This window comes from Mustela erminea, chromosome 13 (assembly GCF_009829155.1).
Source record: "Mustela erminea isolate mMusErm1 chromosome 13, mMusErm1.Pri, whole genome shotgun sequence".
NCBI classification, from domain to species: Eukaryota; Metazoa; Chordata; class Mammalia; order Carnivora; family Mustelidae; genus Mustela; species Mustela erminea.
In genome coordinates this window covers 66213489-66238501 of record NC_045626.1, presented here as the reverse complement: position 1 = coordinate 66238501, position 25013 = coordinate 66213489, and the positions used below count along the sequence as shown (strand labels likewise).

General features: G+C 49.9%; 2 protein-coding genes and 2 gene segments (V, D, J or C); all 4 read left to right on the top strand.

Annotated features, from left to right (window-relative positions):
- Window positions 1–25013, top strand: part of LOC116571641 (immunoglobulin lambda-1 light chain-like) — a 1068967-nt gene that overhangs the window by 413420 nt on the left and 630534 nt on the right. The gene's annotated exons all lie outside the window — the stretch shown is intronic.
- The window catches only part of LOC116571638 (immunoglobulin lambda-1 light chain-like), a 1139351-nt gene that overhangs the window by 512650 nt on the left and 601688 nt on the right, over window positions 1–25013 (top strand). The window lies entirely within an intron of this gene.
- On the top strand, window positions 7781–8521 carry LOC116571651. The segment is given in 2 exon segments: window positions 7781–7847; window positions 8214–8521. Coding segments are annotated over 2 exon segments (318 nt in total).
- On the top strand, window positions 13876–24863 carry LOC116572251. The segment is given in 4 exon segments: window positions 13876–13978; window positions 14307–14594; window positions 16421–16427; window positions 24827–24863. Coding segments are annotated over 4 exon segments (378 nt in total).

Here is a 25013-nt window from a genome sequence, read left to right as displayed (position 1 = left end):
ATCAACAGATGAACAGATAAAGAAGATGTGGTATATATACACAATGGAATACTATGCAGCCATCAAAAGAAACGAAATCTTGCCATTTGCGACAACATGGATGGAACTAGAGCATATCATGCTTAGCGAAATAAGTCAAGCAGAGAAAGACAACTATCATATGATCTCCCTGATATGAGGAAGTGGTGATGCAACATGGGGGCTTAAGTGGGTAGAAGAAGAATCAATGAAACAAGATGGGATTGGGAGGGAGGACAAACCATAAGGTGACTCTTATCTCACAAAACAAACTGAGGGTTGCTGGGGGGAGGGGGTTGGGAGAAGGGGGGGGGGGGGTGATGGACATTGGGGAGGGTATGTGCTTTGGTGAGTGCTGTGAAGTGTGTAAACCTGGCGATTCACAGACCTGTACCCCTGTGGATAAAAATATATGTTTATAAAAAATAAAAAATTAAAAAAAAAAAGAACAGAGACTATGGACACTAGGAAACAAACCGAGGGTTTTAGAACAGAGGTAGATAGGGGGATGGGTGAACCTGGTGACGGGTATTAAGGAGGGCACAGATTGCATGGAGATCTGGGTGTTAGACACAAACAATGAATCATGGCACACTACATCAATATCTAATGATGTGCTGTATAGTGACCAAGATAACACAATAAAAAAAGAACACTTTGTTTTCAATGTTAATGATATAAAAACATTGACAGAGTCTTACAAGTGAAACAGAGACTGCAGGTTGGGAATGAGGGGGCACTGGACAGGGAGCCTTTGTCTTTCCTTTGCAGAAATCCAAGGAAAGGGTCTCAGAAAAAATGTGACCTATATGAAGTTAAACCACATATTCAGATGTTAATTACCAAATTCCCTGTTTCATCCAAATCACCTAGGAAGCTCCTGTGGAAATCCTCCCACTCCAGACTCCTGGTGCTATGCATTGTAATAGAAACCAGTGGTGGAGGAGGTGATGGGAATAATACTGATAATGTTTTAGGTTCACATGTAATCATTAGTGAAGGATTGCCTGGTCCACTACAACACAGTGACACTCACTGGGATTCAGGCAGCATCAGACTTAACTCCCACATGGAGAGGAGGGGTGCCAATAGGAACTCATAAACGTTTCCTAGACTGTGACCCTCTCCAAATGCACTACACTTTACCTGCACCCACCCTGCTGCAATAGCCATGGGACAGTCTAGGGCATTTGATACCTTGGACAAGGACAGGAATCTTTCCTTCCCTGACTGCCTACCTGCAGTATGTGACCTTCTATGTTGGGCTGAGCAGAGCAGGGGTTGACAACTGCCTGAGGGAGGCTGGACTCCCAGGTCCACATCCCTTCTCAGGTGACAAGTGCTGTGGGGTGACCTGCAGGAGGGAAGCTCCAGGTCTGAGTCCTGACCCACCAGAAGGGGGCAGCAGAGCTCCACCAGGAGCGGCAGGACAGAGGCTGGTCTGCCCAGGAGGAGCCTCAAAGGGACACCAGGCCTGGGGGTCAGCAGGTGTCCAGAGCCCTCAGAAAGAAGTCATGATGATCCATCCTATCCCCAAGGATGCAGGGGCAAAGTTTTCAGGGTCAAACTCACACAGAGTCATTCAAGACTCTGACAGAGATCCTGCACAGTGAGTAGCTCATTTGGGAAATGCCAGTCATCTCACTCTCCACCTGAGGTGCCAGGGAGCTGACCCTTCTGTGCTGTGTACATCTAGAGACACCCTAACTCCTGACCCTCTTCTTCTCCTGTCCCACTCCAGACAGACTCTGATCCAGGGTTGCAGCTTCCTTGCTCACAAGCTTCTCAGGGGACAGGAAGTGGAGCACTCGGATGACCTGATCCCTGGAAGGAGAGTCTGTAGCCTCCTTGTGAGACTGTCTCCAGAGTGAAGTGATTCCCACGGCCTCAGACCACATCTCTGGTCCTTGTGCTGCCCTTGCTTCAGTGACAGAATCCAGTTCCCAGAAGGAACCAGTGACTATCCAGTCCTGGAGTTCACACTGTGTGTGTGTGCAACATGGGACTGTGGGGAACCTCACAGAGACACAGAACCTGAAGTGAGTCCCTTAGTCAAGCATAGTATCTGGCACTTTTCACATATTTACGTGAAACATGGGTGAAAAAGTGAAAGTAATCAAAGTGTTGATAATGCAGGTTTCTGGTCTTTGTGGGATAGGGTGTCATAGAGACGGCAGGACCACGTGTAAATAGACTAGAAGTTGTGATGAATCTCCAAGAGTAGGTGATTGTGTAACAAGTGAATTCCCACATGTACCATGATAAACAAGTGTCAGAATGAGAAAGTTTCCCATTCTGATGACATGCTGAGTTCAGCTGGGGACCCCAGCGGGGAGATGAACAGGAGGGGTAGGGAAAGAGGCCATACGACCACCTTTCCTGAATCAGATATTGTCTCTAGTTCTACAAGGGCCTGCCTCAGCCCCTGGCCAGGCTCTTGAAAGTCCTCCAGTGTTTATCCAGCTGCCCTATGTTCAATGACCCTAGAACAGATGATCACGACACCTGTTGAAGAGACAGTATAGAAATCTTCAGTGGATATTGGTACCAGCATAAGACAGGGCAGGGTACCGGCTGGTCATATATGACAATTGCAATTGTCCCTTGGGGATTCCTGACTGATTCTCCAGCTCTAACCTAGAAGACACGGCCACCCTAAACACCAGCAGGGCCAGGGCCAAGGACGATGCTGACTACTACTGTCCAGTGTGGGAGAGTGGTATTCCTGCTCATAGTGATAGAGACAGACAGGGATATGAGACACAGACCACTTCCCAATCTGTGTCACATATGCCTTCAGCCTAGGAGGACTGCAGACAAAGCACAGTAGATCTGGCCCAAGGCCCCAGATCTGAGATAAGCAGACCTCTCCCCCAACCCAGTCCGCCAGACAGCCTCTGCACCGTCTGTATCAGGAGTGCATATGAAGAAGGCCGGACAAGCCCGTGATGTCTACTTGGCTATGGTGTTTTGGGAATAGAAGACCTTGTTGAGATGACCAACAGAGAGACATCCATGAAGACAGAAGTAGTTCAAAGTGACAAGGGGAATTCTGACCTCTCCTTTGAACAGAATCATTGCTGTGTCACTGGCTGTGTCACTGAAGCAATTCTCCTTTAGAACTAAGACCTGTAAGGCAGCAGAATGTAGGGTAATGTTGACAGTCATAATTAGCAGCAGTTTGCCAGGAGTATCAGTGAGTGGGATGTTCTTAATTCTACCTCTAGATTCTGGACCCATGAATGCTGGGCCATGGAGAAGAAACACCACCAAACACTAGGAAATAGATGGAGTGCAAATATCACTCTGGAAATGGCTTCCCTACCCAAAAGGCATTGTCCCATACCTGGCACAGTTACTGCCTTCCAGAGGATATTAGTCCATTCATTCAAGCCAGCTGTTTCAGGATAGTGGGGAATATGGTAGACCCAGTGAATCCCATGGACCTGGGCACACTGCAGCCCTTCAACTAATGTGAAAATGTACATTGGAGAGAAGCTTCCCTAAAATACTAGACAGTGGGTGATGCATCTCCTTTTTTTTTTTTTTTAAAGATTTTATTTATTTATTTGACAGACAGAGATCACAAGCAGGCAGAGAGGCAGGCAGAGAGAGAGGAGGAAGCAGGCTCCCTGCCGAGCAGAGAGCCCAACATGGGGCTCGATCCCAGGACCCTGAGATCATGACCTGAGCTGAAGGCAGCGGCTTAACCCACTGAGCCACCCAGGCGCCCCAGTGGGTGATGCATCTTCTAAGCCCAAGGGTAATACTTTGGAAGGAAGCATTACAGTCAAAGAAGACAAGTCCCTGTCTAGGTAAAGGTCTGTTACAACAAGAATGGAGGCATACCTACCATGATGGAAGAGATCTAACATAATTAATCTGCCACTAGGCTCCTGGCGATTCCCTAGGAAGGGGTCTCAGGCTGTGGAAACTTGGGGTTGGTCTCTGCTATTGGCAAATTGGTCCTCACAAGTGGCCATAGCCAGTGAGTTTTAGTGATGGAAATCCATAGGATAGCCAATGAATAATCACCCACTTTGCAACATGGGACTTTTGCTATGAGGCCCACAGGACAAGTTCAAGAGTAGATGGATAAAAAGGCTGAGCACTATCCTCAGATATGTCACATTACCCACCTGATTATTAGCACCATTTCCATCTGAGGACATACTATGGTAGACATTTCACAGAACACAAAGAGCATCTAGATCTGTGTTCACTTAAGGAGTTCTACTCACATTTTCTCTTCCTCAAATATCATCACCAATTTTCTTTCTTTTTTTTTTTGTAAAGATTTTATTCATTTGACAGAAAGAAACATTGAGAGAGGTAGCACAAGCAGGGGGAGCGGAGAGAGAGAAGCAGGCTTCCGGCTGAGTAGGGAGCCCAATGTGAGGCTCAATCCCAGGACCCTGGGATCAAGACCCCAGCGAAGGCAGACTCTTAACAACTGAGACACCCAGGTGCCCCCCCTCCCATTTTCTTACTGTGTTCCTTCCAACACTGGCCATCAAGCTAAACTACGAGTCAGAGCCCATAGGTTAGTATAAACCAAATTCTGCCCTTCTCTCTGTCCCAGTGAATAAAAACAATTACTCTGCTCAAATGCTACCTTATTGAAGAATTTTTCTGCACCCAGGTTATGCAGGGGTGTCCTAGATGCAGTTGCAGTAGAAATATTATTAACTATCAGAGTTGCCTGCATATAATACAGGAACCACTGTAAACAGCCTTATGTTTTTTCATCTATATCAGCTGTTCATTGGATTATCCCCCATTGGGTCATAGCTGTGTGCAACAGACAAAAGACAATGGAGCAGTGATCAGACGTTATGGACATCTGACCTCTTTCTCATGCAACTCACCTGTTCCTTTAGGACCTGTTAAAGCCAGATCTCAAATTTATCTCCTCTGGTTGGTGATGGACAGCTGCTGTGAATGCCCAATTCCATGGCATGGTTGTTCATTTGGCACCCAGTCCTTGCAGGCAGTCGGGTCATATGGTGATTTAATGGCTAATAAGGAGCACACAGTCTCTGTTAAGGTTCAGTAGCAAGTCAAAGTGTTTGCCAAAGGGAGATTTCTCTTTACACATATGTAAAAAAAGGAGTAAGCTGCCCTTCTATTTCAGCTGTAGGAACTCCATAATTAACTGATACCAACATCCATGGTCAAATGAGTCTGATTATTAATTTCGTCCGGCTATTCACTATGGTAACAACACCCAGCTTACAATTTCTGATGAAATGGGACTGCATGCCTCCTAACAACATGAACATCCCATTAATAAAAAACTTGCTACACAATTCAGAGTTCATAATCTCTAGAAAATGTACATATATGTATATATTGTAAATTTGTGTGTGTATAAATATATATATGAATACAGCTACAGATATCCACACATAGACACAATTAGTATATATATGCACACACACTCACAAGGATATTCATATATGTGTCTGTGTATAAATATATGATATAAAGGAGTATGTGACAGGAAACTGATGTCAGATGGAAACACAAACACACACACGCCGGTGAACCACACAGAAGCCACCATGACTGTCAGCTACAAACAGGCTCCCACTTCCCACTCAGTGTGCAGGGCAGATCACATGGGGCTCCTCTTGTGACTCACCTTCCCAGAAATATAAAACAGCAGGATTCTAACACATCACACCTGTCACTGAGTTTTTAACTTATGAGAAAATATTACCTTGGAACTCAACTAGTTTTGAATCACAGACACCTAAGGTCCTAAATGTCCCCACATCCTCACACAAACCAGACTCTTCCCCACAAGGACTGACTTCAAACACACTTCAGTTCTTGTCCCTTCTTGCCATCCTGACAGCAGTCCCACATTCTGCTCTGCAGAGAAGCTTCCTCCAGCCTCTCCCCACACACGACCTGCCTGTCATTTTGTCGATGTCATTTCATTCCATGCAGTCACCTGACACCGCACATTTTCCCCTATTGTTATCTTATTAATTAACTCTTTTCTGCTAATTATCATCCTAGGCGGTCAGAAAGATTTTAATGTGATACATGTCCATCTCAATCAGAGGCATGATCATTCAGGTGCTTATTTTTCTCCCACAGAAATAAGTCTGAAGTCAGATGGTGACTCTCACCAATTCCATAAGGTCCCAAGTCTCCTCACTTTCCCACCATCACTGCTATGGAATCTTTTCTTTTCCTTTTTGTTGACAGCAGACCTCGGGACAGCTGTGGCAGCGCCAGCTCTCTCAGCCAAGTACCAGAGCAAGAGCATGGCATAAATCTAGTCTGTTTCTCTCCTTCACAAGAGTAAAAGTCCCCAAAAGATCCCCAGCCATATAACACATTCATTGGACAACTTTGGACCATGGGGTCAATGTTGACCCAGTGGCTCCTGAGAATAGCCAAAGTGTGACTTATAAATGAATACAGAAAACAATATGCAGACAGAAGAGTTTGGAGTCTATATACTGTATCAACAAAGCACGTATATCCACTCTGCTGCACCAGTCCCAAGACGGAAACTCTGACATAGTAACTGTGTCTTGTTCACAGCCATTTCCAGGATCGAATGTCTGCCAGAACAAAGTGGGTCTGAATAAATGTTTGTTAAGTGACATTTCTCCTGTCTCTGACTTGGAAGCAATAGTCACCTCTGCCCAGGTTGGTCCTGCGCCAGCTGCTGACACCATTGAGGGCAGTCCCTGAGTCCTGTGTCCCATAGTTCCAACCTCCATAATCACATCCGTGACCACCCACCATCCATACTTCATATGAGCCCTGCATTCTCCTCCTCTAAATGAACTTACTTATATTTCCATAGGTAATCTGCTCAGCACCTGAATGATCTTGAGGCTGGCAGGGTCTTCTTAGAGAAAAGCAATTCCTCAAATGGAGCCTTAAGCCCATGGATCAGGGAATCAGGATCTTCTGATCAGAACTTCTGATCTTCTGATCTTCTGATCTTCTGAAGTTCTGATCAGAATTTCAACTCTGGACAAAGGAATTCTTGCACCTCCAGCAGCATGTGGAGTGGACTCCAGGGGGCAGTAGAGATCACCTGACAAAGTCTCCTGAACCTGCGGTATGCCTAGACATTAGGGAGACCTAAGGGGTCTGAGACCTAAGGGGAAATTTATAAGCTTTTTGTAGTGTCAGTTTTACCACTGACATAAAATTCTGGCTCGGTGTCACTCAGATCTGGCTCTTCTAGAATTTGCCTGTCTCTTGCACAGGTCCTCTGTAGCCCAGCCCATTTCTGCTAAAACCCAGACACTGTCAAGCCTCGCTCAAGCACTGCACGTATCCCAAGAACTGAGTGCACACTGGGGAGACTGAGCCACAGAATCTATGACCTGCCCTAGGAGCTCTTCCTGAGTACATCACCTACAGCACCTCAATGGCTCCCACAAACTCCATGTGTGCTTAGAAAGTGAAGAGTTCTCATTCTTCATGGTCACAAACAGGGATCTGAGCAGAAATTGCAAAGATCTAAGCTTCTTATGGAAAAAGCAAGAACAGGACAAAATCAGGAAGGGGATTTCAGAACCAACTGTGGGACAAGTGGGTGAAGCAGAATCCTTTGGGCTGAATTAGGTCTGAAGGATCCACCCCTTCTGTCCCTTGGGGCTGAACCTTTTCTGAAACCACAACACTCATCAGCAGCTACACTGGCTAATTTGCATAACCTGCAAGTATTTCCAACAAGGAGATAAGAGGCCTAGGAAGGAATGTACCAGCCTAGGGCATCAGGGACCAGAATTGGGGCACCTCTACCATGGCCCGGACGCCTCTCCTCCTTGGATTCCTGGCTCACTGCACAGGTGCTGAGCCCAGGCTCATACTCACCCAGACCCACAAAACTGTCACAAGCCTGACCCTGAAACTGAGCTCAGTGGGGCTTGCCTATGGCAGTCAGGATGCTCAGGACCCAGCTGCAGGATGAAGGGCTGGAGGGCTCTGTGTGAGTCCTGAGGGGCTGCACCTGCCCAGGGAAAGAGGGTCATGGTCCTCTTTGTTCAAAGGCTCCAGCCACCATCCAGACCCAGGGGTCCCAGGGGCTGACACTAATAGGAGGGGTTCCCTGTATTCCCAGGGTGTCCCTAAACATCAGTCTAGGTCACATGGGTGGGGGCTTCCTAAAGATGAGACCCAAATTTGAAAGCCACCTCTCCTTTTCTCTCTTGCAGGTTCTATGTCTGCCTACGTGCTGACTCAGCCTCCCTCAATGTCGGTGAACCTGGGACAGACGGCCAGCATCACCTGCAGTGGAGACAACATTGGAGGAATATATGTTTCCTGGCAACAACTGAAGCTGGGACAGACACCCATGACAATTATATATAGTGATAGCAACCGGCCCTCAGGAATCCCTGACAGGTTCTCTGGCTCCAACTCAGGGAACATGGCCACCCTGACCATCAGCGGGGCCCGGGCTGAGGATGAGGCTGACTATTACTGACTATTACTGACTATTACTGGGCATATGACAGTAGTAGGGATACTGCTCACAGTGACACAAGCAGATGGGGAACTGAGACACAGACCCCTTCTCCATCTGAGTCGCACCATCCTCCAGCCCCAGGAGGCCTGTGCACAAAGCAGTGAGCAGGTGTGACCCAGGTCTCCAGGTCTGAGGTCCACAGGCTTCTCCCTCTTCCCTGCTCTGCAGGTGGGCTCTGAAGAGGATGTACAACATAAGATGATGAACAACATAAGAGTTGCCATTGAGTGAGATTCTATTTGTTTGAAGAGGCACGAACACGTTCAGTGCAGATGTGGGCGACCTTTGTACAGGGCCACATCTCACCTCTGAGATGAAAACTGCAGCATCCGAGAGTAAAAATGCACAGGGTCACACTGACAACAGATTAGTTCCTGCAGAATGAGATTCCAAATTCAATGATGTCAAAGTAGTTACCATTCAAACTGAAATAAGGCAAAAATATTTTTAAAAGACTGTAGGAGGTGAACAGAGCCTCAGTTGGCTGTGGGATCACCTCATGCAGCCCACTATGCTTGTAACTGGAGCCCCCAAGCAGAAAAGACAGACAGGAGGGAAGAGAAAATATGCCTAAAGAGATATTGGACACAAATGTTACAAATTTGGTGAAAACAATAACTGATGTACATATTCAAGAAGTTCATCAAAGCTCAAGCATGGGAACCATGAAGCACCGACACTGTCATCATGTCACACCCACATTGCTGAACATCAGTGTGGAAGAGTCATCTGTGAGGTAGCCAGGGAGAATGTGCAGATCATCTGCAGAGGAATAAATATGGCGAGAGCAGGTTCTTACTACAAGCAAAGCAAGCAAGATGACCATGGATAAATGTCTTTTAAAACAAAGGTTTTAAACTATGTATCTGTAGGGGGACCTGGGTGGCTTTATCAATTAAGCTTCTGCCTTTGGCTCAGGTCATGATCCTAGAGTCCCAGGATCAAGGCTTTTGTCCCACTGCCTGCTCAGCAGGAAGTCTGCTTCTAGCTCTCCCTCCGGCCCTCCGCCAACTTGTACACACTCTCTCTCCCTCTCAAATTAATAATATCTTTAAATATATTTATATATGTTTAAAAAAGAAAAATCTGTCCACCTGAAATTTATTATCCAATGAAAATATCTTTCAAAAATGAAGCAAGATAAAACTCTCAGCCTGCAGAACATAACATAACTGATCACCCACAGACGCTCACTACAGCAGTGAGTGACAGATGCCTCTTGCACAGAGGAACAGTCTCTCAGACAGCAATGTGACTCCACACAAAGGGATGAAGAGCATCACCTTGGGGAACTACCTGGACAAACATAGAAATGTCTCTGAATGATCACTGTGTGAAGCCAAACATAATAACAACATTTTCTGGCTCATGATGAATCTCAGAATTAAACTCATGACCACCATAGCCCAAAGTCAGGGGTGGGTGAGAAGAACATATTAAACAGTCCTTGTTCTATGTGAGGTAATATGAAATCACTGGAAAGTAGACTTTAGGAAGGCAGATTGGTCCAGTAAAACTTGAAGCAACAGCGAACTAAAACCTCTTAAGAACAAAGAGTTATATCTAATGAGGTGTGTTCGTTAGTGTTCTCCAGACAGAACCAACAGGAGAGGCACACAGTGGGACTTGAACAACATGGGCTGAGTTGGTCAAATCCAGTTACTCACAAGAGTTTACATGATAGTAAAGTAAATATATTTTCTCTTATTCATGCTTTTTCCCAAAATTTGTGTTTTATTCCGAGAAGACAGCCAGGAATAGGAGTGCTGAGCAACCAAACAGGTAGATGGACATTCCTCCAGTAGAGGGTACCTACCGGATCCAGGGACTACCCCAGAGCAGAAGCCTAGTTTCCAGGGAGACAGTAAGGGCAGGTCGTGGAATGCCTTGAGGGGACATAGTCCCTGGTGAGGGGTCACACCTGTGAGCTACAGGGAGCAAAGAAGGTCCTTCTTTATTACCAAAACCCTTCCATGAGACATACCACATCACCACACAGCCTTCTGGTCAATATGGAACTTGGTGAAGGTCCATTTGATGGCATTTCCCAGCATGCTCCATCCCTTGGGCTGGGCTTCCATCTCCTTCCACAGGCAGTGGGTGTCCTCCCTATTCACGCAAATGTTGCTGTACTTATGGATTTGACCTGAGAGCCAGTGGTGAGCTCTTCAATCTGCACATGACTCCCTGCCTGCGCCCGCTGCCTCTCCAACTGGTCACAAGGGAAGGTCAGGCTCCATGAACCCCACTCAGTGGAGGGAGCTTGCAGGTCCAAGAGCTCAGTGCAGTTCACGTCTGTTTGCTATATTGATAGGGCAGGTTGGTGACCATGCACCAGTACTTGTGCATTAACCATATGTCCATTGAGGTTCTTGGCTGAGGACTTGGCTGTGCACAGGGTCAGCACAGTGTCCATCCTCACATGGGGCTATCCAGCCAGGGGCTGCAAGGGCCCCACACATCAGCACCAGTGATCCTAATTTTCCTAAATTTCTTCTTCATAACATTTTCTTTTGGACTCACTTTTTTTTGAGAATACAATATATAATACATGTAACATATAAAATATGTGTTAATACACTGTGTATGCTGTCACTAAGGTTTACGGTCAATATAGGCTATTAGTAGTTAAGGTTTGGGGGAGTCAAAAGCTATATGAAGATTTTAGACTGCACCTATGTCAGCACCCCTAACACCTGCTTTGTTCGAAACTCAACTGTAATAGGAATTCTTCACCAGCTGTCCCAAAAAATAAATGAATGTGGTAGACTTCCCAATTCATTTCATGTAGCTACTGTTACACCAATACCAAAAGTACACATCAATGAAAAACTTTAGATCACTGTCTCTTACAAGTACAGGCATGGAAATCCTCAACAAAACACTATCAAAATTAATCCAACAACATAGAGAAAGAATTAGACACCATGAACAAAAGGGATTTATTGTAAAAATACAAAGGGTTTGAACATACAAAAACAATTAGTAGAATACATCATATCAAGGGAATAAAATACCAAACTCACATGATTATCTCAATTGATGCAGACAGAACATTTGACAAATCCAACATCCCTTCATTAGAGAAAGACTGACAACCCAGCAGGTGAGCACAATGACCATCAGCTACAAAAAGGCTGTTGCTTCCACTTCAGTTTGCTCCTTTTCACATAAGAACCACTCATGTGATACACCAAAACCAGAAACAAACACCAAAATGAATTCTGACAACACATTACTCAGAATTTTTAACTTCTATGATAATATAAGAGAATATTACCTTGAAACTGACAAGCTTTAGATCACAGACACTTTAGATTCTCATTGTCACTTTGGCCTCAGACAAACAGGAATATTCCCCACAGAGACTGACTCTGCTGTCCCTAAACACATGTCCATGCCCTTAATTTCCTCTCACCCTGACAGGAGCTCCAGTGTCACCTCCCCAGAGTGGCCTCTTCCAACCTCTCCCCACACAGTAACATTTTGCCTGATATCCAACTTAATTGTCTGCATATTTCCTACTACTCAATGGTTTTTCCCTATCATTATTTGATCAGTTCATTGATTAGTGGCATTATTTCCCTACTGGTCACAAAACTTTAACAGAAAACATACAAATTATAATCAAAGGCAGGAACAGACAAATTCCCTCCTAACAAACTCTGGAGACAGAAGCCTACCTTCCAAGATACTCTCCAATTCAAGGTCCCAAATCTACTCACTTTTTCTCTCAGCACATCAGCTATTCATTCTTGCTTTTCAATCTTGCTGACAACAGAGTTCACATGACTACTGCAACTCCAGCTCTCACACCCATTTCAAGAGGAAAGGCACTCCATATATCTGGTGTGTTTCCTTACTTCATGAGAACAAGATCACCAGAAAGATCACCAGATGAATGACATAGCCATTGGCCAGTCCTGAGCACAAGGTCAGTGCTGACCAAGAAGGACATGGGAATAGCAATGCTTTTGGTTTCCAAATGAATATGGAAGACAGGACCCAGGTAAAAGTTGGAAGAGACTGTCTATTGTCTCACCAAAACAAGTGTGTCCATTATGCCACCCCACCCACAACATGGAAACTCTGAGAGAGGAACTGTCTTCTTCACAAACATTTCCCAGGATGGAAAGTCTGCCAAACCAAAGTGGGTTTAAATAAATTATTTGCCAGGTGAGTGTGCTCCTGTGTCTATCTTTGGAGCTATAGCCACCACTGCCCTGTTTTCGTGCACCAGCCACCAGGTTCAGTAAGAAAAAGCTCTGAGTCCTACTTCGCCAGTTCCCAGTCCAGAACCACATCCACGACGACCCACCATCCCAGTGGTAGAAGCAGTGATACTTCAGATGGGTCCTGTCTCCTCCCCTTCACATGGGCCTGTTCCTATTTTCATGGATACTCGGATCTCCTACAATTTGGCCATGAAAGTGGGAGGGGCCACACAGAGTAGAGTATACCTCCCTTAGTCCAGCAGTCCATGGATAGGGAATCAGGATGTGAGCAGTGGGTTCTGAATCTCCACGTGGACCAAAAGACATCCCTGCACCTCCAGGAGAGGAACCACCAGGGGGAAGCAGAGATCAACTGGCCGCCACGGGGCCATGGGGAGGGTCTGGGCATCAGGAGTTCTAACAGAGAGGGTTGTTCACCAGGACCTGGAACCAGAAGGAAAGGTGAGGGTTTTCTACACTATCACCTTTGACTCTGATGTAAAATTCTGACTCGGGGGCTCTCAGAGCTGTATCCTGATGAATTTGTCTGTCTCTAGTACTGCTCTGAGGCTTCATGCCTCCTCACCCAGCACATTTCTGCTACACTCAGTCACTGTCAATCTGTGCTCAAGCTCAGTCGCCCGGGATGCAGTGCACCCTGGGGATATGGCACAGTGTCTATGACCAGCCTTCAGGACTCACACCTATAGCAGGCCTTCAATGACTCTTTAAAACTCCACGTGTGCTTGGCAAAGGAAAACTTTTGTTCGGGTTCTGATGCTCTCCAACAGATGTATATATGACTTAGGCACTTCACTGACTTAAGCCTCCTGGTACCTGCAGAGGAAACATGATGTCGTGGGCTCAGAAAATGCAGACTCCACCTCAGTGCTCAGCCAGGACAGACCAGTCCAGGAGTGAGGTCAGGACATGAAGAGGGCTGGAGTTGGGCACCCCAGACTATTGATCAGGGTATGAAGCAGGATCCCCAGGGCTGAAGGTGGGTCTTAAGGGTTTGCCCTCCTCTCTGTGTCCCTTGGGGATGAGCCCTTCTCTGAAACCACAAGCCTCCTCAGCAGCAGCCCCTGAGCCCCAGCTGATTTGCATGACCTTCCTGTCCCTCCAGCTAGAGGATATCAAAAGTCTGGCCCCACCAAAGGACTTGGGGAGCAGAATTGGGTCACCTCCACCATGGCCTGGACACCTCTCCTCCTTGGCCTCCTTGCTCACTGCACAGGTGCTACACCCAGGCTCAGACCCTCTGCAGCCCCAAGGATCTGACTCTGAGCTCAGCAGGGAGCTGCTTGTTGGGGAAAGGATGGACATAAACCTGCTGCAGGATGAGAGACTGGGTGTTATACCCCCAAGTGTTCAGTGGTTCTGACTGAGGATGATTTCTTTTGGGCAAAGAATCCATCCACCAGGCAGATCCATGGGCTTCGGGAGCTGAGATGCTGGGAGGGTGAAAACAGAGCAGTGAGAATCCCTGGAGCTCAAGCCAGGTGACGATCTTCTGGGGATGAGACCCAGAGCTGAAAACCTAACACTCCTTTTCTTTCTTCCAGGTTCTATGGCCTCCTATGTGCTGACTCAGCCCCCATCTGTGTCAGTGGCCCTGGGGCAGACGGCCCAGGTCACATGTACGGGAAACAACATTGGAAGTAAACATGTTTACTGGTACCAGCAGCAGCCAGGCCAGACCCCTGTGCTGATCATCTATAACAGCAACAAACGGCCCTCAGGGACTCCTGAGCGATTTTCAGGCACCGGCTCTGGGAACACGGCCACCCTGACCATCAGTGGGGCCCAGGCTGAGGACGAGGCTGACTATTACTGTCACGTGTTGGATAGCAGTGCTGATTCTCACAGTGATACAGGCAGACAGGGAACTGAGACATAAACCCCTTCTCTGTCTGGGTTACACTCTCCTCCAGCCCCAGGAGGTCTGTGCACATATGAGGGTGCAGGTCTGACTCAGGTCCCCAAATCCAAAGTCCCCAGACCTCCCTAGACACCCACACTTTGGCAGTATCTGCACAAGGTGTACAGGGTTGATTTGGGGCTCCTGAGATTATCTGGGCCTGGGTATGTTTGGAAGCAGAGGGATTTGGTATGAGGACAAATGGAAAGAACCATCTGTCCATGGTAATTACCACTCATATCCATATGGTGGTCAGAGTCCACTCCTTCACCCAACTGTCCAGGACTAGAGCCCAGAATCTTCCAGCTCACCTGAGCTCCCTGGAATGGGGTCCTGTCCACTCAGACCCTGTGGGAAGGTGAAACTTGGTCTTGTCTGTTGGAATGATTCTAACACAGCAGCCAAAAAGAACACTGCATCGTAGCATTCTCTCCCACCCAAGGTCAGCCCCGCATTATCAGAGGAGTGAGGCCTCTCAGGAAGATGGACAGGGTAATGGACACTGTGATGGGAGCCACTCCCTGCCAGTAACCATGGCAAATGCATAATGACAAGGAAGAAGCCCCCACATTATTACTCCAGGTAGAGAAATTTAGCCCTCATGCCTGGCCAACCAGGAAGAAAGACTGGCCTCTGCACTGGACAATGAGGTAAAATTGTCCCCCATGCATGGAAATCATGGATGGAGTATACGTTCTCACATACAAGTGGGTTCCAAGCAACATTGTGTGGTGTGGACCCACATGATGCAAATGAAGATCACATCATGACTGCCATGTGGAACAAGGCTACCTGATGAATGCCACTTAGACCAAAGCTGCATGAGTTGGTGTACGGTGAGGAGAGAGTACTTTCTCAGGGATCTCAGTGATGAGGAACTGAGAACAAAACCACCTGGGCTGGTACCGCTCCCTCCTGTCCCCTGGACTGTGTCCACTTCCCTAGTGTGTTCCCTTATGTTCACATTTCCCTTCTGCTCTCACCTCATGGCAAAGTGGGACCCTGGAAAGATCAGCACATGAAGTCATCCTCCCCCTCAGGAGGTGTTCCCTCCTGAGGTCCATGTGCTCAGACACCCACCATATCTGCTCTAAAGGCTGGGACAGTGCAGGGCTGTCACCAAGATTCTGCTTCTAGCTACCATTATCCAGCCTGTCCTGCCAAGGGGGACCCTCCACACAGCTGTTCAGGTCTGTCCTATCTTCCCATTACCAGGGAGATGTATGGGGAGGGTTGACCCTGGCCTGACTTGTGTGTGATCCAAGATAGCCGACCCTGTAAAGCCATGTTCAGACAGGAGGAGGGTCAACACTTCTCAGACTTTCTTCAAACACTCCACCACTGTGTGTGCCTCAAGACCCTGTCCTGACACCACCCAGACCTCACACTCCTTATCCTCACCTCCCTCCTCAGTAAGCACATCATACCTGTTCCAGTCTATTTTCCCAGGAATTCACTAATAATCATTGCTTCCATTATGTGATGGGTTAAGTTGCTAGTGACTTGATCATGTGATGACTGATGACCGCATGTGTCTGGGGGGCAAGGGAAGGTGTGGGATTCTCAACCGTTACTCTCATGTTTAGAGTCTGAGAGGTTAGTGTTGCATGTGGGTTTCTTCCTCCAGCATTGTCGAGCTCCCACCCCATGTCCAGATCTATGCCAGCACTAAGGATAGATTGGCACCCAGAGACAGTCTGGGCTCCGGAGCACTGTACTTAACAGGAGAGAGTCACAGTTCTTATTCAGTCTCTACAGCTTCTGTGTACAGGACATGAGACAGAAATGATCAGAGTTCTTGCATCTGCCCTCTGGAAGTGTGGAGAATCACCACATGGTGGATCAGGGTATCACCCATGCCATGGGGACCTGAGCCATCCTGCCTCTCAAGCTCATGGAAAGGAGAGTCATCACAATGTGTGGGACATGGACTGATGTCAGCGCCTGTCAGCTTTTCATGACACATCCAACAAGAGTGACCTTCACATTTGGTGTATACCAGTCCAAAGTCCCCAGTGTCAGTCAATGTGGGAGTCACTATGCATCCCTGCTCCTGGAATCCTCCTCGAATGCACCTTTCTCTCAGACCCATGGGGTCCAAGCCCCAGAGCCCAGCTTCCAAGACAACCAGGAAAGGATAGAGTGGGGATGGGGCACCAAGTTTCAACAGAACATGGAACCGTGCCTCCCCTGGCTCACTCCTGGTCCATGTGAGCTACAGGCCTCCCTGCCTCACAGGAGGAGATGTCCCTTCTGAACTGACCATGGTGGAGAAGGAAGGCACAGAGGCTACTAGAAGCTGAGCTAGAGGTGTCTACAGCAGGCTGTAGCCATGACAGGGCCCTCCATGGGGCCCCAATATCAGACAGCATTCCCTTGACCCAGAAGAGGAGTTTGGAGGGCCAAGGGGGTGAGCTGGGGGTAAGAACCCTACTCTCTTTCTCTGAATTCTGTGTCTTGTTCCAACCTTAGTTGCCTGCTCAGGAGTCCAAAGCAGGCTATGCCCTTGGATGATGACAGGGTCTGAGGGAGCCCTGCATATCTGTGGGGCATCAGGAGATAGGGCTCTGGGACATCTTCCCTATAGCCTGGTCCTCTGTCCCCCTCCTCAGTCACTGTCTGTAGGCTCAGCCCCCATAGGACCTGACCTGGGCCTGCCCCAAACCCTGAGTAAGCTCAGGAGAGCCACCTAGGAATAGGTCTTTCTTCCTCACCCTCTCTCCTCTCCTTTTATAGGCCCTGTGCCTCCTTGGACAGTGACTCCTCTCCATGCCTCCCTTTACTCCTCCTCCATGTCAGTGACTCTGGGCAGGCCCTAGTTCTGGAGATCAGCTCAGGACTGAATATGTTACTTGGAACCAGCAAGAGCCAGGCCAGGACCCAGGCATGTTCCTATGTAAAGATACAGAATGGCTCTTGGGGATCCCTGACTGATACTGAGAATCCAACTCGTGGACAAGGCCAGGTTGAGAATAGGATAGATCCAGGGCTAAGAAAAGTTTGCCCATTGCTGTGTCACCTGCCATGGCAGTGAGAACAGCTGGCAATAATTCAAAGTAACACAGAAAAATGTGGAAGTGGGATACAAAGCTGCCCACCGACTCTACCCTCTCTCTCACTAACACCAACTGTAGGTCAGACCTTAGGGTCACGTGTCCTCCCTGGTCCTGGACCGGCCCCTACACAAGTGGGATTTCTAGCAGGTTCTTTGTCCTTGAAATCTGTATATCACACTGAACAACGACAGATAGAGAGACCTATACTGTATTATGGGGACTGTAGTCAGGTTTTATGGAAGATAATACAATTTGGGATGCCATTATATATCACGTGTGACCCAGATATAATCACGTGTTATTTCTGAGGGGAGACACCTGTCTCAGCACAGTCTAGGGGGAATTCCTCTCCTCCTTGGGTACAGGAAGCCTGGATGGGCCTGATGGGTTCTGCCTCCTTTCATGCCAGGCGGAGGAATCCCCACATGCAGAAATGCTGTCTGAGGCTTCCTGAAGAGGAGACCAGGCCTCTGTTGCCCCAGGTTCTACCATCCTTAGCTTTAGCGGAAACTGTGGTGGAAGTGCAGACACCACCTTGGGGCTCACAGGGGACTGCTCCTGGTACCACTTCCTCCTACTGCCCCAAGTCACCTGCACCAGGCAGGTCTGACCCTTAGCTTAGGTCTGACCCACATGGACTCACACCCAACCCTGTGTGGACCCCTTGGGGTGGTCCTGGCTGCATTTGGGCCACCCCTTTAGGTTCAAGGTAATCTTTCCCAAGATTGAAAATATATGTGTGTGTGTGTATGTATGTGTATATATATGTGTATATGTATATATATATACACACACACACACACACACACACACATATATATATATATAATATAATATATATATAATGCATTGAATTTCTCATCATGATTCTTTGACTTGTGGTTTGGATATTGATTTTTAGAGCAATTTCATGAGGAGGAAAAAACCGATGAAGTTATTAAGAAGGAAGATCAGATCCCCCTATTTCCACCCTGGGTTGAATCAGAGCGATACCTTGGGGAGAATAGGAAGACACAGGACAGAGAACAATTTCCCCCTCACAAAAGCATGGCAAGTACTATTGGATTATGGATCTACAGCTTACTTATTGATCTGATAAAGTAGAATGATGATTCTTGGCAAGAATACCTATGACCAAATTTTTTTTTTCAGGTTAAAATACATGAAAGTGTAACACTCAGAGTCTAATATGGGGATTCTCGCCATTAATTTCTCATCCACATGACCATAAGTGGTCTGGCACCTTCCTGGACGTGGGCTAGGCCCCTTCTCCAAGGGGAACAGCACCACCCACAAGCAGCTGACAGAACTGAGAGGAAGGAGCTGTCTCCTTCAGGACCTGGGACATTATGGCTGAGGTTGTTCCAATTCCCCTCTCAGCCTGGATAAACTTCCTCACCTGGTGGAGTGGATGGCTGTATCCTGACTCCTGCCAGCTTCTGCTCTACTCTCTCCCTTTCTTGGAAGCAGGGACCTGCACTCCTCTCCATGCCTCCCTTTACTGCCAGGTGCACCCCTCCCTCAAGTTCTTTCTTAGGTCAGCCAGTCCACGGGCGCTGGGGAATCAGTGAGAGGACATCCACATGGGACCCCAGAGGAGGGGACAGGAACAGGGCACATGGAGCGCCATAGTCTCCTGTGGCTTTGATATGTATGGAGGGAAGGGAGGGAGAATAAGCACTAACCTAAGTGACCTCAGCCCCCAGGTGACCTAGGGAGAGCCCAGGGATTGACCACATCTGTGTCAAACCAGCTCCTAATTCATCTGTTTCCTATTAGAGACCCCTCTCTGTGTTCAGCAGCTTCCCAGAGAATCTGACCTATCAACTGGAAGTCGCCTCTGATCACACTGGAGGCTGAGGAGCAGGAGGCATCAGTTTCGCCTGAGTGTGACTCAGGCAGGACTTTCTGGGAGCATTCGAGCCTCGACTACTTGGGATCCTGGGCCAGGCACACAGGGTGGCTCTGCGGACCTGCGGTGCCCCAAGCGAGTTTGCCAGGTGTTTTTGGGCCAATTCTCACGAGCATTCTGCCCAAATCGGGACTGATGTTGGCAGTTGCTCGTGTTCATTCGCCAGCGTTGGGCCATCCTGCAGACTGCCCTGTCTCTGGTGGCCGAGGTCCCTTTGTCCCTCACGGCATGTCGCGGCCTGTCAGAAAATGCGCCGATATTGTGGCCCACCCGGGTCCCCAGCACAGGGGAAATTTCCTGGAGCAGAGTTCAGGGAGGGGTTGTGGCAGAGCGCCCGCCTTCGAATTTTCAGCTGCCTCGCGCGGACTGTTGTGAATGGCCTTAGTAGGTTTATGAAAGTTTCTCTTGTTCCGAGGCTTTTCCACGGCTCCGAAATCCACCGCTTCTGGCTGAGTGGCATGTGGACTCGTCAGGTGTGGTGTCGAATTCCCAATCTGGAAGGACAGTGCCAGTGTGGCTTTATACCTGTGGGGGGTTTGGGAGGTGCATTAGAATTCTGTGGAAGGCTTGGCAGTGCGGATTCACACCGCTGGAGGGCGTAGTGGGCTGCGGTGGGGCAATGCTGCTTGCCACAACTGGAGGCAGCAGCAAGCTCCTTGGCAAACACACCAGAAGAGGAGTCTGTGCAGCCTGCTGGCTCTGAGAGCGGTGGTGAGGTGCTGGGTGAAACCCTGAAATGTGAGGCACTGCAGCTTGTTTTTACAGGACAGAGTGTTGATCTGAAGACTCTGTTTCCCCAGGCTCAAGAGTGGTGGTAAGAACTGCTAGAACCAGGCCCCCACTCAGTCAGCGCTGTGCCCCCTTGCCCCACGTTGGATGGGAATGTGCCGTCAGGATGACTCAGGAGGGTCATCCTAGTTGGGGTCTGGAGCTGGGGGAACCAAACTCAACCCATGGTGCCTTTGGAAATGAGGACTTGAGTGTCTGTTTGGAAGAGTCTATTTGCTTCTCCAAAAAGAACAAGGGCATTGGCCGGCTTTCGAAAGAAGTGAATGACCACTTAAGAAACAAGCATGTGTCTCTCCTTCTCCCAGGAATCGGAGCAGGTGTGTAGGCTTCTGTGTAGGCAGGTGTGTCGGCAGGTGTAGGTGGGAGACGCCTGCTTATCTGCACCTGATAACCCTTCTTCGCTCTGGCGCCACGAGACCTGAAGTTTGGAAATCAGCGTCTGAGTCCATCATGCAGCTTGTCACAGGACATCAGCATTCAGAGAAAACAGCAGGCCCATGGGGCACAGTGACACATCCACGCCAGCATGGGAGGTAAAACTTCTCTTTCACCCCAAACATCCTGGGTGTTCTCTCATTTCCAGTGGAGCAACAAAGTCACACTAATGCAGCTGTCAGCAATGGAGACTGGGTGCTAGGGTTCCTGAGTTTCCTTGCAGGGAGGGCCTGGCAGGGGATCTCATTTTCTCTGCTTATTTCTGACTCACAGTGGTATTTGGAACATCTCTTTCCTGGGCAATCCCTTGGATTTGAAAGGGTAGATGAGATGGACTCGGTGTGTGTTTGAGACCTAGAATGCGTTCCTTCATGGAACAGTGCTGATTCCATGGGTCCTAGGCTGTGGTGGAATGGCCGGCATCTAGAGTGAGGTGGCTGTTTGTGGTCAGAGAGAGGCTTGGAGGATGGCTTCTCCTTTGTCCAAGGTGATGCATCTGAATGGATTCATCTTTTGTATCCAAAGAGTTCAAATGAGGGTAGAGGGAACATTCAAAAGGATTCCAAGGAGCCTCGGACGATTGAAAAGCAAAGCTTGACTTTCTAGTTTCACGCAGTGGACCATCTAGAGAGTTGGGCATGGCATCTTTTCTCTGCAGTTTCATGGGTGGTGAAGTCAGAAGGAGAGTCTTTGGGAATTCCACTGGATAGAGGTATTCTGATGGCATCCCAAGGCATGGCGTCAGGAACCCTAGGGTGAATTTCTGGTGCTGCTTGCCAGACAATGTCTGAGTATGTTATCACCCAGGTTTTCTGTTTCCTCCTTAGGAAATTGCTGGCAGGGAATGTTCGGCTTCCTGCAGAACCCTCCTACACTGTCAGTGTGGTCCTGCGGATCACCCTGTCTCCAGTGGCCGAGGTCCCTTTCTCGCTCGAGGCATGTCCCAGCCTGTCAGAAAACACACTGATAATGCAGCCCACCAGGGGCCCCGGCGCATGGGAGATTTCTTGGAGCAGAGTTCAGGGAGGGGTTGTGGCCAAGCGCCCACCTTCGAATTTCCATCCCGGTTTGGGCAGAACGCTCCTGAGAATTGGCCAGCGTTGGGCAGCCCTGCGGGCCATCCTGTACCCTGTGGCTGAGGGCCCTTTCTGGCTGTGGGCATGTTCTGGCCACCGGGGAAAGGCTCCAAGACGACGCAGCCCACCCAGGGCCTCAGTGCAGGAGATCTTTCCCGGAGCAGAATTGAGGGAGGGGTTGTGGCCAGGCATCCGCCTCCGATTGTTTGGACCTCTGGGGCGCCCAAGGCTGGGGCTGGCCTCAGTGGGGGCACAAAAGTTTCTCTCGCTCAGAGACTTTTCACAGCCCCAAAAGGCACTGTTTGCACTATGGCGTTAGGGGGAGTCATGGCACAGTACTCAGAGTTCCCCCATTGGAGGCCCCGCAGGAAGGACCCTGGACACAGAAGGCTGAGAAAGCAGGTGACGGTTCATGCCCAGGGCTCGGGGCACGCCAGGCCCCATTGGCCAGAGCCAGGGAGGGGACCCCCGGAGGCTGAGGAGCAGGAGGCATCTGCCTCACTGCACCTGACTCTTGGAGTGCTTTCTGGCGGGGTCTGAACGCGACCACTCTCAATCCCAGGCCAGGCCCTATGGGGCCTCCCTGCAGACCTGTTGACAGCCCTGTCCCCCCCGGCCAAGGGCTCTTTCTCACTCAGGGCATATCGCGGCCACCGGGGAAATGCACCAAGACGACATGGGCCACCCGGGGTCCCCAGCGCATTGAAGACTTCCAAGAGCAGAGTTGAGGGAGGGGTGGTTGCTGGGCATTGTCCTCTGAATTTTGGGGCGGTTGGGGAGCCAAGGGTTGGGGCTGGCCTCTGTGGGGGAATGAATGTATCTCTCGCTCAAAGGCTTTTACGCAGCTCTGAAAGGCACCGTTTGCGCTGAGCTGGTCGGGGAGCTCGTGGCGCAGGATTCAGGGTTCCCCAGATGGAGGCCCTGAGGGACAGGACCCTGGACACGGAAGGCTGAGAAAGCAGGTGAAGGTTCATGCCCAAGCCTCAGGGCAGGACGGACCTCATCGGCCAGCGCCAGGAAGGGCCCCCCGGAGGCTGAGGAGGAGGAGGCGTAGGCCTTGCCTGCACCGGACTCCCAGAGGCCTTTCTGGCGGGGTTCGGATATGACCACTAGCAATTCCGGGCCAGGTCCAGGGGGCAGCCCTACAGACGTGTGGCAACCGAAGCGAGTTTGCTGGGCATTTTCCGGCCAATTCTCACAAGTGTTCTGCCCAAACTGGGATCAGTTTGGGCAGAACACTTGTGAGAATTGGCTGGCATTGGGCAGCCCTGCAGACAGCCCTGTCCCCTGTGGCTGAGTACCCAAGGGACAGGACCCTGTCCCTCATGGCCAAGGGTGCTTTCTGGCTCTGGGCATGTCACGGCCGCCCGGAAAACGTGCCAAGACTATGCAGCCCAGCGGGGGCCCCGGTGCAGGGGAGGTTTCCCAGAGCCAAGTTGAGGGAAGGGTTGTGGACGGGTGTCCGTCTCCTATTGTTTGGACTGCCGGGACGCCCATGGCTGGGGCCGACCTCAGTGGGGGCACGAAAGTTTCCTTGGCTCCAAGGCTTTTCCACAGCTCTGAAAGACACGGTTTGGAACGGGGCAGTAGGCAGAGTCCTGGCACGGGACTCAGGGTTCTTCAGTAGGAAGCCCCGAGGGACAGGATCCTGGACACGGAAGGCTGAGAAAGCAGGCGAGGGTTCCTGCCTGGGCCTCAGGGTGGGCCGGGCCCCATCGGCCAGCGCAGGGAGGTAACCCGCAGAGGCTGAGGTGCAGGAGGCGTTGGCCTCGACTGCGCCTGGCTCCCAGAGGGCTTTCTGGCAGGGATTAAACATGAGAACTCGCAATCCTGGGTCAGGCCCAGGGGGCAGCCCTGCAGACATGCGGCGGCCGAAGTGAGTTCATCAAGCGTTTTCCAGCCAATTCTCAGGAGGGTTCTGTCCAAACCGGGATTAGTTTGGGCAGAACCCTCCTGAGAATTGGCCGCCATTGGGCAGCCCTGCGGAACGCCCTGTCCACCGTGGCTGAGGGCCCTTTCTTGCTCAGTTTGTGTCACCGCCACCCAGAAAACACAAGATTATGTGGCCCAGCCAAGGGCCCTGGTGCAGGGGAGCTTTCTTGGAGCAGAGTTGAGGGAGGGGTTGTGGCTGGGTGTCCGTCTCCAATTGCTTGGATTGTCCTTGCACCCAAGGCTGGGGCCCACCTCAGTGGGGGCACGAAAGTTTCCCTGACTCCAAGGCTTTTCTAGAGCAAAGAAAGGCACCATCTGTGATGGGACGGTAGGGCGATTCATGGCGCAGGACTCGGGGTTCCCCAGTTGGAGGCCCTGAGGGACAGTACCTTGGACAGGGAAGGCTGAGAAAGCAGGCGAGGGTTCATGCCCGGGTCTCAGGGCGGGCCGGACCCCATCGGACAGCACCAGGTAGGGGACCCCCAGAGGCTGAGGAAGAGGAGTTGTCGGCCTTGCCTCTGCCACACACCCAGAGAGCTTTCTGGCGGGGTTCCGACACGACCACTCGCGATCCCGGACCAGGCCCAGAGGGCGGCCCTGCAGATGTGTGGCACATGAAGTGAGTTCTCTGGGTGTTTTCCGGCCAATTCTCCAGAGCGTTCTGGCCATCCCAGGATTGGTTTGGGCAGAACGCTTGTGAGAATTGGCCAGCATTGAGCAGACCTGTGGACTGCCCTGTCCCCCATGGCTGAGGGCTCTTTCTGGTTCGGGGCGTGTTGTGGCCACCTGGAAAATGCGCCGAGATTACACAGCCCAGCCGGGGCCCAGGCGCATGGGAGCTTTCCTGGAGCAGAGTTGAGGGAAGGGTTGTGGTGGGGAGTCCGTCTCTGATTCTTTGGACCGCCGGCGCACTCAATGCTGGGGATGGCCTCAGTGGGGGCACGAAAGTTTCCCTGGCTCTGAGGCTTTTCGGCAGCAAAGAAAGGCACCATGTGCGGTAGGGGGAGTCTTGGCTCGGGACTCAGATTTCCCCAGTTGGAAGCCCCGAGGGACAGGACACGGAAGACTGAGATAGCAGACGAGGGTTCGTGCCTGGGCCTTGGAGTGGGACGGGCCCCATCCGCCGGGGCAGGGAGGGGACCCCTGGAGGC